Here is a 13615-nt window from a genome sequence, read left to right as displayed (position 1 = left end):
CGTACTCTTGTAATCGGAGCACCCAGCGACCAAGGCGTCCAGACAAATTTTTCATTGACGACAACCAGCATAAGGCATGGTGGTCGGTTATGACTGTGAAGTGGCGTCCATAAAGATATGGTCGAAACTTTTGTATGGCCCAAACTACTGCAAGGCATTCCTGTTCTGTTATCGAGTAGTTCTTTTCGGCAGCCGTTAATGCGCGACTGGCATAAGCAACGACTCGCTCTCGTGTAGTGGTATCACGCTGTAGAAGGACAGCACCGATCCCATGGCCACTAGCGTCGGTGTGCAAACAAGTTGGTGCGTTCTCATCGAAGTGACTCAGGACGGGGTCGGATGTCAAGGCTTGCTTGAGGGCTTCGAAAGAAAGCTCGCAGTCGTCTGTCCAAGTGAGAGCAGTGCCCGACGTCAGCAACTTGTGCAGCGGCGATGCCATAGCAGCAAAATGACTGATGAAGCGGCGGAAGTAGGATGCCAGCCCAAGAAGCTTCTTAATTGTTTTTGATTTTCGGGGCGAGGGAAGCGAAGCACGGCAGCAACCTTGTCGGGATCTGGTCGAACGCCATCTTTACTGATAAGGTGCCCCAACACTTTGATGTTCTGTCGGGCAAAATGGCATTTTTTGTGTTGAGTTGGAGTCCAGCGTTGGAAATGCATGTGAAAACTTCGTCCAAACGCTCAAGATGCTGACGAAAAGTTGTAGAAAAAATAACTATGTCATCTAAATAACACAGACAGGTCTTCCACTTATGGCCGCGTAAAACTGTATCGATCATGCGTTCAAATGTTGCAGGAGCATTACATAAACCGAAGGGCATGACGTTGAATTCGTAAAGCCCATCAGGCGTTGCAAAGGCTGTCTTGCTCTTGTCCGCTTCGTCCATGGGTATTTGCCAGTACCCAGATCGCAGGTCTAGACTGAGAAATATTCAGCGCCCTGGAGGGAGTCAATGGCATCGTCGATTCTTGGCATCGGATATACGTCTTTGCGCGTGATCTTATTAAGTGCTCGATAATCGACGCAAAATCGTACAGAGCCGTCTTTCTTGCGGACCAACACAACAGGAGACGACCAAGAACTGGACGATGGCCGAATGATGTCTCGTTTAAGCATGTCGTCAACGTTGTCCGCAATGATTTTCCGCTCTACGGAAGACACGCGATACGGGCGGCGGCGTACAATAGAACTGCCTTCGGTTTCAATGCGATGCACTGCGACAGAAGTGCGTCCCAGAAGTTTGGAGTTACGTCAAATAAGGCGCTGTGTTTTTGCAGTAGGGCCAAAAGGTCTTCTTTCTGGGGAGCAGTCAAATCGGGATTTATCGCGTCCTTTAGAGCAGTGGCAGCAGCATGATCATCAGTAGTGGTAGACAAAGGTGGTGATTCGGTGTGAAGAGGTACTAGCGAAAGAGGTTCGGTGTCAGTAAAGCAAGACACAGTGGTGCCCTGGGAGAGCACAACTGGCGAAGAAGTAGGGTTATGAACAGCGACGAACGTTCTACCGTCCTGAAAACGCACCAGGCTAGGAGTAATGCTAAGCCCACCAGAGATGCAGTGACTGCTGGGTGCAAGAAACACATCACCATTAACAATAGTGTCGGAAGTCAGCGTTAAGATATGCTCATTGCCCGCGGGAATTAAACAATCGGTAGACGTGACCAAACGTAGTGTGTGAGCATCGACAGCGAACGAAGATTCAGTGTCTGTCATATGAATAGTGCGCTGGCGACAAGAGATGAAAGCTGACGCTGAGGACAGGAAGTCCCATCCCAAAATCATGGCGTAGGTACACGAAGATAGCACGGCAAACTGAATGTGGTGAAGGATACCATCAATGAAAACACGTGCAGTGCAAACACCGGAAGGCTGAACAAGAACTGCATTAGCACAACGAAGGGGAGGGCCATTATATGGTGTCTTCACTTTTCGCAATCGAGAACACAAGTCAGTACTAATAACCGAAAGCGATGCACCCGTGTCAACCAAGGCTTCAGTCCGTATACCTTCAACAAACACCACAAGTACATTTGACGGGCGCATCGGAGGAGTTTCACGTTGTCCAATGGATGCAGCTTTCCCTCCTGAAGCTGCACAATTTAGTTTTCCGGGCGGTGATCGGAGGACGAAGTAGCCGGTCGAAGAGGGGAAGAGGAGCGCCGCATCGGTGATGGAGAGCGACGGCGCGAGAAACGCAATGAACCGGCAGCGTTGAATTCCTGGGGAGATGGGGAACGTCGCGGATAATAATCGTAGTAAGAACGCCGCCGTTGTGGGATCGGGCCAGAAAACTCATCCCTCTCAAACCCGTCATAGCCACGCCTTTCATCTTGCTGACGGCGTCGGCAAAACCTTGAAATGTGGCCACGGATGCCGCAATAGTAGCAAACAGGTCGAGGTGGGCTCCATGCGTTGTAAGATTCATGAGGTGGTGGTCGCGCAGTGATGGGATTCAGGGACCCGTGCATTGCAGGCGGCTGCTGTGGTGGCTGCTGCAAGGGTGGCACCAGGGAGGCAACCTGAGCATAAGTTGGCGTAGGTGCCTGCTGTGGTGGCTGCCGGGAGGGTGGCACTATAGAGGCAACCTGGGCGTAAGTGGGCGTAGGGATGGGTTGCGGGCTCGAGACTTGTGGACAGTCACGGCAGCTATCTCTTCCCTCACGATATGGCGGAGGCCGGCACCAGGAGTAGACATATGGACCTCAGGAGGGGTAGACGATGCGTGGGCGTGCAGTTCCTCACGGATGATGGAGCGAATGAGGGCACGTAGTTCGCTGTCGTTGAACGCCTTGAAATCAGAAGTGTCAGGGTGTAAGCGAAGCATATTAAGCTCATCTAGGCGCTGACACGTACTGATGACGTCAGCGATGGTAGTGGGGTTCAGCACGACAAGAGCATTAAATGCCAGAGTCCCAATACCCTTGAGCAGGTGGCGTACACGGTCACGCTCTGGCATCGAGGTGTTCACGCGGCGGCAGAGGGTGAGCACGTCCTCTATGTACGAAGTGTACGACTCGCCCGAGCGCTGGATACGCTCAGCAAGCTTCTTCTGGGCAATATCTGAGCGGACAGAAGAGTTCGCGAAAATCTGGCGTAGGTGGTGCTTAAACGTGCTCCAGTTGACGAAATCGAGCTCGTGGTTAGAAAACCAAGTTCTTGCGACGCCGGTGAGGTAGAAGGCGACGTGCCTAAGTTTTTCAGATTCGTTCCAGTGGTTAAAGTCACTCACGCGCTCGTATAGCTCCAACCAGTCTTCAACGTCTTCACCGGGAAGTCCAGCAAACACCGGTGGATCCTTCTGAGGGGTGGTGACCGTCCAAGCAGGGGTTCCCGCCGGAGCAGGCAAGGTGGATGTCGCGGTAGTGGCCTGCTGGTCTTGAGACATGGTCGAGTGTAGTTGGTAGAGGCGGCGACCCGAGCGGAGCTCCAGGATGTAGCGTAAGTGAAGCTGGAGAGAGACCGGCAGCGAGAGGGCGAAGGAACCGGACAGCAGACTCCACCACTTGTGAGACAAGGTTTAGGCAGTCAGACTCTCCTTTATTCTCCCGAGGGAGAGCCCCGCTACCAGGCCCCAAAACGGTGATGATGAGAATGTACAGATGAGAATATGAAGCGTATGAATAATGCTCACAATATATATATATATATATATATATATATATATATATACATACAGGGTGTTTCAGCGAGCACTCAAAAATTCTGAAAGGTTGCCTGTGACAGATAGGACAATTCGAGTTCATGAGCTAGCTGGTCTACTCGAAGAGGCGGACATTACTTGCACAAGAAATTGCAACGCATAACAGAATGATTAACAAACATGCACTAATTAACTTTTTAACTAATTACCTGATGACCCATATTGCAATTTACAAATTGTAGCCATGGAGTTGGCAAGGCGGATCCACTTGGAAATAATTCTCAGGATGACACCAGTTTCGAGATATTAATTCCCGAACTTTCCGGGGAAATCCATTGACGTTCCAGTTAGTTTATTAACAAAACGTCGCTTCATGCATTGAAGCACCCCGCTGTCTTATCTGCTATCTTTCAACCGCCTTTTGTTGGTTTCCGCCATAGATGGTTTCCATTTCTTCCGCTGCCGTACAATACATGGCAAGATTATCTTCGTATATGCACGTAGTGGTGCATATAGTCCCCCCCCCCCCCCCGCCACTTACTGCCCTCCACGAAAAAAAAAAGAAAAACAAAAGAAAAGAAAATTGGAAAAAGAAACCGCGGTGCTCAATTTCGCTCAACGACTGTTATACGCGAGTGCTAGAGGGCGCTAAACGAAAAGAAAGAGCCCTCAGGAACCACAGGGTTCACAACAGAAATTACCAGCGAGAAAGAACGTAGGCGTTTCAGTGTCTCCAAGAACGGCGGTGGAGCCAAGTGATGGAGAGACACTGCGGGAATGGTACATACATGGGTTTGCCTAAACTTCGCCCTTCTGGCTTCAAACGGCTTTGTGACCTTGCAACCGAAGTTTCCAACAAAATATTGCGATATAAATGCAACAATCGGCAATGATTACGCACGCGCGCAGACGCTACAATTGCCTTGCTCCGCTTAGAAAGCGATGATTGCTCGGAAATCTATAGGAAGATAAAGCGTGACAAATAACATCACCAGAACGTTTGAAGCCACGCGCACGAAGATTAGACTGACCGACCGCAGCACCAGATTTCCTTCTAGTATAATCTTTTCTATGAAACGATGTCAGCGACACCTCCGTGGTCTGTGAGACAAGCAGCTGGATCGAGTTCAGTTCTTTTTTTTCATAACTTTTTATTATTCTTCGGTCAAATACAACGTAACAAACTCCACAAGAGATTTCACAGCGTGCGTGTCATTGATGAATACGCCAGACAGCCTCTTATACATCTAAAGCGCAGGTAGAGCTTGCCTATATTCACAAGAGAAAAAATAATTGTTTGTCACAACCAATAATTTCAATATTTTTGTTTTTCACAACAATGCGAAGCATCCAAATAAGTCACTGCATCGTGCGAGCGATGACACTTGTTATACGGGGACATGCTGACAGACGAGGGTTCCCTTCGCGCAGACGCCGTAAATGATGCCCCCTTCGTTTTTATCATGATGACACCATAGAGGACCTACGTTTCGGCAGGTGGACAGGCTTCCGGTGGCACACGTGACCCAGGTTGACCTCCCTTGAATAAGGGGCCAAAGGTCAGGGCTCGATCTCGTCAACCCACCTAATTGGTTTGTGTGTTCTGCTACGTTGCGCAGGTGATGTTCGGCCTTGGACGGTATAGCTGCTCCATGCTTTAACTAAGGCTTTGACGGCACCGAAGCAACCCGATAGAAATACGGACAATCTCTTTATATATATATATATATATATATATATATATATATATATATATATATATATATATATAAAGGGCTGCGTTCAGTCGTCACAGTAATTCGCACTTAGCTGGCAGCGACAATGTACATTTGTCTGAACAAACGGCGTTTTATAGCAAGACAAGATTGAGGACGCGACCGACACGAGCGCCGTCTAGCAACCATAGCGTTCATTCGTAATGAAAGACCACATATATGCGGCCATCACCAATACAAGAGAACAGGACACATTTACATATCTTAAACAACATAAAGAGAGTTGTTATATCTCTAATGTGATTTTAACCGTGTCCTGCTCTCTTGCACTTGGCGATGGCCGCATATATGTGGCCTTTCCAACACGAATAAACATTATGGTTGCTAGTCAGCGGCGTGTGTGTCTAGTCGTTTCCTCTTCTTCTTCTGTTCAAAAGCGCTGTTTCTTTGTCCAAGTGCGCACCCAACAGATTAACAATTTGGTAACGTCCATTTATTTCGACTATGTGGTACTTACGCGGAGTTGCAGCGGAAAGCGTGTGGGCGAGCAACACGACCCACCGAGGGCAGCCCACGTAACGTTTTCTCTCTCTCTCTCTCCTTTTTAATGTTTCGACAACGCTGCCAGGTGGTGGAACACTCCATTTTTAGTCAAAACTCGCTAAGTGATGATGATGATGATAATGACGCTCGAAATTTTGTCTTTTTCAACTTTCGGTTGTTTCAAGACGTCTTTCTTATCATACTTTGAATTGTAGCTTTAAATTATCACCTCCGGTGGCTAGTCAACGGTCGGAATGTGAAAAGGCAAAACCTCCTCCGGTTTTCTAAAACGGTAACAAATTTCAAGATAGCGCTTTTGCCTAGAAAAGCAGCTTGATGCACTCAGATGGCTCACTCATAAGCTCTTCGGTATGTCTGCAGAAGTAACGACAAATGGAGACGCGCATGTATATCCCGAACCTTGGGATTTTATGGGGGAAGGTATTGAACTCGGCCAAAGTCACCGGAGTAACGTTGTAATTTAAGTCCCCAAGAAAAAAAAATACAGCTAGGACTCTAAAAGGCGAAGTTGTCGTCATACTGTGACTAAGATTACCAACACATACTGCAGGCCGCCTGGAGGTTTCTGCTTCAAACGAATTGAGAATACTTCCTCGCACACTATTCGGCCTATCGGGCCTTTCGCGTGCGTTGGGCGCCTTCCGAAGCATACAACGTTCTGCGCGTAATTATACACGTACCTGTGTGCACAATGCTGATAAGCCCCCCACCCCCTCCCCCCAGCGAAAGAAAAGAATTGATCGAGTCACTACTTAGCTCTACTGCGGCCACATCTGGTAAACCAAGAGTTATGCAGTGTACTCCGAGCACATTTCTTCCTTCTCTTTTTTAAGTAGTCACTATATCAGCCCTGATTTTCGAGCAAAAATGTAATGGCCGGGAACGAAAAATGCTTGTTTTTTCATCGTAAGAAAGCCGGGCTCGGTCAGCGCACACCAAGCTTCAGGCGCTGACTTCGTTGCATGCCGTGCTGTTGCCTCCGCAATGACACGTGCGTCCCCACTGTCCACTGGGAAGGCATAGGTGGCGGCACCCGCCGTTCAGGTGGCTGCAGGCATTGGCCACTGCGGTTGGGGAGGAGGAGCAAAGCGTCAACAATGTACACATAGACGGGCCAATCTATAGCGATCTTTATTATTTGCAACAAAGCGCATCTCACCTTGCTGTAAAACTACGCCAAAGTTGCGAATCAGGGCGCTTATTAATTGCAATCATAAAAGCAGGAACGTCCATTATATATTACGTTCATCTGCGCGTCATACGGTTTATTATCGTTGCCAGTGCAGCTATGCCCTTTGTGTCGAATATCTCGAGGAACTTGCGAGGCACTATACGGGCACACTACGAGGCACTAACGAGGCATTGACGAGGCAGACGCGCGCAACACCTATGAGTTGAACGTATGCAAAAACAGTACTCAACATAAAAGCTGCACCCTCGTGCGGCGGACTCCACAGATATCTGCTGGCTTACTCCTTGTTTGGAAGCACTTTTTCTATAGGATCCCGACTCGAGTGCGCAGGAAAAACCCTAGGCCATGTGTCAAAAATTGGGTAAGGGGGGGGGGGGGCGTGTATGCTCATGCTACGCTTGAGCGAGAGATACCCGAATGCTTAGGTGCAATGTGTTTCTCATAGCGTAGACCTTTAAGTGACTAGTTTTGGTCTTACTCTGTTGTTCTACAATGTACTAAAATATGGTATTCTAGTACACTTATTCCCGTTAGTACCCATATTCTAGCACACTATAGTTCGTCCTGGTCATTGCATTTGTCCATGCTGTGTCTGCACATTAACGTTGATTCCTAATATAACCATATTTAGCAATCACCGATTGTATAGCGCATTCCACCCGCCCGTCGCGGCTTGTCATGCGCTGCACTTACGCTGCGGACACTTTTCCGAGACCGCGGTGATGCCGTACAGCTTGCCGTTGCCGCCGAGCGGCAGCTTCAGGGGCTCCGCCGTGCCTCCGTTCCGGTCGACCACGTGGATGAACGGGCTGCAAAAAAAAAAAAAAAAAAAAAAAAAAAAAAAAACGAGGTGAAACCGCGGTCAATGGTCAGTCGGACAATAAGGGCAGAGCGCGCGGACCGTGCTGCTCACATTGTCCAGTCTGTCCAGTACACCTTCCCGGCAGCTACGGCCAGGCCGAACGGGTACTGGGCCGGCGTGTACACGACCCGTCGGCCGAGGCCGTTCAGGTTGACGCACTCGATGGTGCGACGTCCGGCGTCCGCCCAGCACAGGTCGTTGTGCTCCAGGTCGAGCGCCAGCATGTTGGGCGTCTCCAGGCCGCCGCCCTCGACCAGCACCAGCCGGCCGGAGCCGTCCATGTGGCATGACTCGATGCGTGGCGAGCGACGGTCCCAGTCGCTCCAGTACAGACGCCTGTGTGTGCAGAGAGAGATGCCGCGGACCGTGACGACAAGCCAGCCTGCTTATAACCATTCCTTACAAAAATGGGTTTGAAGTTTCTGTAGGCTTTCTTCCCTCTTGTGGAACCATCTTGTATGCTAAGTCTAAAGGTTTTCTGCTTGCATCATGTAGCGTTCATGCAGCTTATGTAACCGTAATGTTTGCCTGCAAACGCTGGCGGCGAACGCTATGCACGAAGGCGAGCTTTCTGGTTCTTTTTTTTTCTTTCCCCCCGCACGGCGTGATCCGCCGCTGCCGCCGATGCGCGGAGGCGAGCGCCATCTGGATGGTGTTGCAAGGAACCGAGCGGTGTGCGCCGCTCTCACTATAACAGACCTCAAACGGCAGCTGGAAAAGGGGTTTGTGTTTGAGTTTCCGCGTAACAGATACAGAACTCAAGACCCCCCATCATCCCCTTCCCGCCAACACCCCCAATTCCCAACCCCTTGAGCGATGGGAGACCTTGTTATCCAGCCCCGCCCTACCGATTCAGCTCGCACTGACGGACAGGGGCCAGGAGCTGCTGGGAACATATGGGTCCCGTAACTAGGGAACCACCCCGTCTGGTACCTGTGGGCACCACTAATATATTTTGGGCCTAATAAATGTTTATTCATCATCATCCGCGTAACAGAAGTATGTTTTCTTGTATATTCAAATTACAGTCTGACGCTATCGTGTCTGTATGTTGTGTGTAAGCCGTACTTCACGAATTTTCTGACGCATTTTACTTTGAGAAATTCAGTTACTTCAGTAACGCCTATGCGCCACGCGGAGGGCCGGCGGGGTTCGGGATAATATGATTTTTCTCTAACGGACAACGACGCCGACGCCGCATTTTCTGCGACACGAGGCCTTTACCGCATTGCCACAATTTCAGGCGACTTCATAGGCAAGTGATGGCGCCCTAGATGAATGCGGTTTTGCGATCGCTCGCACTATTGTTCCAAGGGTGTTTTAAGTGAGCAAGAAACAAAGGACGAGCAACGAAGTACGAATGCTTACCCGAGCGCCGGGTGCACAGCGATGCCCCTGGGGTTGACGAGCCCCGTGTTGACGATCACGTGGTGGTAGGCGCCGTCCAGGGAGGCAACCTCGACCGTGTCGTCGACCGAGTCCGTCCAGAAGAGGTTGCGCGAGGCCCAATCGAGGGCGACGCCTTCGGGCGACCGCAGTCCCGCCCGGAAGACCTCGGCCGACGACCCGTTGTAGAAGGCGCGCCTCACGGCGCCCGACGCGGCGTCCGTCCAGTAGATGCGCTGCTCGACGCAGTCGGCCGCGATGCCCACCACCGTCTGATGCGGCTCCATCAGGAGTAGCCTTCCCGGGCTACTCTTGCTCGGCTCGAGCGGCATCTGTAGGATGGACATGCCCTGGCCGAACAGCAGGTACTCCTCTCCCGTGGCCCGGGGCGCCGGCGCGCACGTGCGCCCGTCGCCGGTGAATCCCGGTTGGCATTGGCACACGTGGCCCTGCGACTCGGCGGGCACGCAGTCGGCGTTCCTGGAGCACAGCGCGGGGTCGTCCTGGCAGGACAGCGGCCGCGCCGCCGTCGGACGGCACACGTAGCCGTCGCCTTCCGTTCCGGGCTCGCAGACGCAGCGTTGCGACTGCGTCGAAGGGTCGAACACGCATCGCGCGTACGGGCCGCAGTCGCACGGCGCCGCCCCGGGGTGGTCGACCGGCGGCCTGCACGTCCGGCCGTCGCCTCGGTAGCCGTGGGCGCAGACGCATCGGTAGCGTTGGCCATCGTACGCGCACTGGGCGTTGGCGTCGCACTGGTCGGCCGTCGAGCACTCGTCCAGCGGCTGGCAGCGTCGACCGTCGCCTTCGAAGCCCTCCAGGCAGCGGCACTCGCGGCGACCGTCCGCTGTCGCCACGCAGGCGCCGCCCACGGGGGCGCAGTCGCTGGTCGTCTCGCAGCCGGACTCTGGGTCGATAAGCGAGGGTTCGGTCAACGTTTGTTACATAGGGGTGCGCGAGTATTCGCAATTTCGAATACCGGTCGAACAGTCCCTGTTATTCGATTCGCATTCGATTCGACAATTCACTACAGTCGCACGACACTCCCGTTCATACGACTTTCTCGCTTAATTCGAACGCTCTGGAAAGGGTTGGCGAAAAAAAACGTACACTGCTCTGGAAGAAAAAGTTAGTGCCGTTTCCCTTCGTGAACGTGGGTTACACGCAAGCACGTGGACGCCGCGAACATGCACAGCGAACACCGCGGCGTCGAAGCACAAACGGAAAGGGCGCGAACGTGGTGATTCTCTTCTCCACCTCCAGGCGCCTTCCTCCTGCGGCGCTCGCTTCCCTCGCAGCTTCAAACATAATCTCGTCGATTTCCCAGACGGGCCATCTACGCTTACGCGTAAAACTCGTATGGCTCAAACGTGAAAGCTTGCTGCTTCGATTAATTCGATCCCGCAGAGGACCCCTCATACGCGCAGCGGCTGCTATGTCTTGAAAAAAAAAAAGGAATTCACCAGACGGCGCTATATTGCTTTCCTAGGCGTAATGGTGTAACGTTCCCAAAGGCCATTCTGTGCCTAAAATTGGATATGTTGTCGGGGTTGGAAGTTGACCAAAGTTCAGTATAGGCCGGTTGGGTATGGGAGCCCAGGGTAAAACCACAAATGAGGCAGTGCAGGATGACGTCTTTGTCTTTGAAGTCAGGGAAGCGCAGAGCAAAACTATATTTTTGAGAAAGACTCACGAACATGGATGAAAATAAATGGGCGGCTAAAGTGCACAAGTATGTGTACCTCAAAAGCGCAGATACAGAGTGGAGGAAGAGGTGAAAAAAAGCTGACAACCAAGTATAGGGTAATTGGAAGTGTAAATAGAAATCCAGGAATCATCAAAAAAGGAAGTGAGAGAAACAAAGACAGTAAATTGGCAGAGACAGAAACAAAAAACAGTAAACAAAAAGACCATGGAGATTTACAAGAATGGGAAGACTAGCTTTACTTTTATTTTAGCAACCTTACTTTTCTTTTCAGTCCAACTCTGAGGCAGAGCTTAAACGTGTCGGCATTCGTTGCTGCATGCCAGGTAAGTCGCGCTTCAACAGTAAGAAGCAGAAAGACATTACAGACTGCCTCGGGCAATAAAAAATATTTGAATTTGGTCATTTTACGGTTGTTAGGCATTTCGACCTTTTTCGTATAGTTCGATGAAATCTTGCGGTTTAAGAATGGAATGAACGGGAGCCGACTGTATTCGAACTTTGTCGAATATTAGCTTCTTTCGATTATTTAAGGGACTTCATACTTAATTACGAAATTGATGTTCCTTGTTTTATCTTTCAATCCCTGTACTCGCTCACACCGATACAGGCCAACCTGCCTACATTTTCCCTCTCATACTCCCCTCTCTTATGCAGGTTGGAATTGATACAAACGTTCTACTATCGTGGATTTCGTGTTAGCATACTGATATAAAACAGCACGTAATAAGAAATTCTTGTTCCGCTGAAAGTTTTAATTGTATTTTTTTTTCAGTTGTTGTTATTGTAGTTGAAGTAGCACAGAAATAGCAACAACTTGACATGGGCTAAGCGGCTCATGTTGAAGCAAATTGAAGCAGTGCGATGGTACGGCTTGACAAACACCGAAAACATGCACAGCAGTACTAGCGTTGCCTGCCAATTTTTTATAGCAAAAAAGTGCCATATGGGGGCATATACTGTATGAATAGATACGGGTTCTTATATGGAATCTCCGTACGTTCATATAATCATATGGGACGTGCCCTATATGTTTTAAATGATGACATACGGGTTACTCTCGTAGGATATGATATTAATGAGACACTCATACAATATGGGGGTCGTATGGGAGATACTTCATATGATACATGGGAATATACAGGTTCTTATATGGGACTCCCATACGTTCGTACGGGATAATTTCTTATGGGGTTTTCGATAGGAATATGCTTCTAAACTTCAAAGCAATCATTCGTTTAGCACATCAAGACAGTTAGTCTCTGTTCACACGAGTAACCATTGTAAAATGTTGCATTATAAGAAAACATGTTTTTGTTGAAAATGATAAATTTAAGAAGTCGATCACAAAGCTGTTAGAAGTCAGGAGGGCGAAATTTAGGCAAATCCATGTACAGCCGACTTCCGTTAATTAGACCCTGACGGGACCGATGAAATTGATAGAATTATTCGGCTGGTCGAATTAATCCATATGCTGAGAAAGTACCAGAACACACTGCCGATTCATTTGGAAATAGTTGTCAGATTCTAACACGCCCCCGAAACAAACGCGCGACCTCTTTCTATGTGTAAAAAGTAGAAAACTCACGTTGAAATGACATTAAAGCTCCCTCGATTTTTTAGTTAGAAGCATGGGCAAGTATTACGTGTTGCACAGTGGCGGCCAGTTTCCTAAAGTAAGTTTCGTTGCAATACGGCGATGCTTTGCGGCAAAGCATACAAACGCCACGAACTTCATTCTGGTTTCATATCCGATTGCACTGTACAGGCAATTTTCGGCCCAATTTTCTTGGGGGAAAAAAGGCGCGCGTTAGAATCGGCTAAATACCGTAATCTGACATTGTGAGCTACCATTATTGCTTGAAAATATTCCTAGGACAGGCCGAAAATCGACGGATTTCACTGTCTGCTAAGCTCCGCCGAGACAGACACTGACACTAAAGGGGTCGCAATTGAGGTGACAATAGCTAGGGGCCAGGCGTGTGTACGCTGACTGGTCAAATTTGAATTATCCAGCGACGGCCAATTTTAGGATCGAAATCACGAACGTTTGGGCCCATAGAAATACATGGTCGCCAGTGGGAACCTTCGGCCGGGATCGAATTAACCGAAAATTCGAATTAACCGGAGTCAATTTAAAGGACGTCTGCTGTACTATACCTATATATATCGTTCCCATGCTGGCTGAAGCGTCATACTCGCGGCTCCTGTAGACACTAGCAAGAGAGTTTCTTCTGGTAATTTTTATTGGAAACTCTATAAGTTTAGGGCGTAGCCTCCGAGAATGAGGGCGGGCGCAAGACTGCACAAGCCTCCCGATCTCTGAGGTCATGCTTACGAGGAAAGATACAATGCTTCACTCTTTCAATGGCATCAAGTGTAGTGCAGCAAAAATGGGGACACAAGAAGAAACGAACCACAAGCACAAGCGCTAAACACAAGCGCTAACTTTCAACTAATTTCAACTAACTTCAACTAATCCAAACAAGACCACGTGCATAGCGATTTTAGTTCTCTCATCTTATACAACAAAAACGCCCGTGTCCCGTGA

General features: G+C 49.6%; 1 protein-coding gene across 2 annotated transcripts in view; it reads right to left on the bottom strand.

The window, feature by feature from the left end:
- Positions 1 to 4771: 4771 nt before the first annotated feature.
- The window catches only part of LOC119435295 (nidogen), a 48055-nt gene continuing 39211 nt past the window's right edge, over positions 4772 to 13615 (bottom strand). For both annotated transcript variants that reach the window (XM_037702204.2, XM_037702203.2), the window contains 4 exons: positions 9342 to 10266; positions 8025 to 8309; positions 7805 to 7920; positions 4772 to 6983 (listed from right to left, as the gene is read on the bottom strand). In XM_037702204.2, coding sequence (XP_037558132.1) covers positions 6862 to 6983; positions 7805 to 7920; positions 8025 to 8309; positions 9342 to 10266 — 1448 coding nt within the window. In that variant the 3' untranslated portion in view covers positions 4772 to 6861. The remainder of the gene's footprint in view (positions 6984 to 7804; positions 7921 to 8024; positions 8310 to 9341; positions 10267 to 13615) is intronic.

Source organism: Dermacentor silvarum, unplaced genomic scaffold (genome assembly GCF_013339745.2).
Source record: "Dermacentor silvarum isolate Dsil-2018 unplaced genomic scaffold, BIME_Dsil_1.4 Seq6, whole genome shotgun sequence".
Taxonomy (NCBI): Eukaryota; Metazoa; Arthropoda; class Arachnida; order Ixodida; family Ixodidae; genus Dermacentor; species Dermacentor silvarum.
Note: the sequence above shows the minus strand (reverse complement) of the source record. Positions and strands in the feature narration are given on the sequence as shown.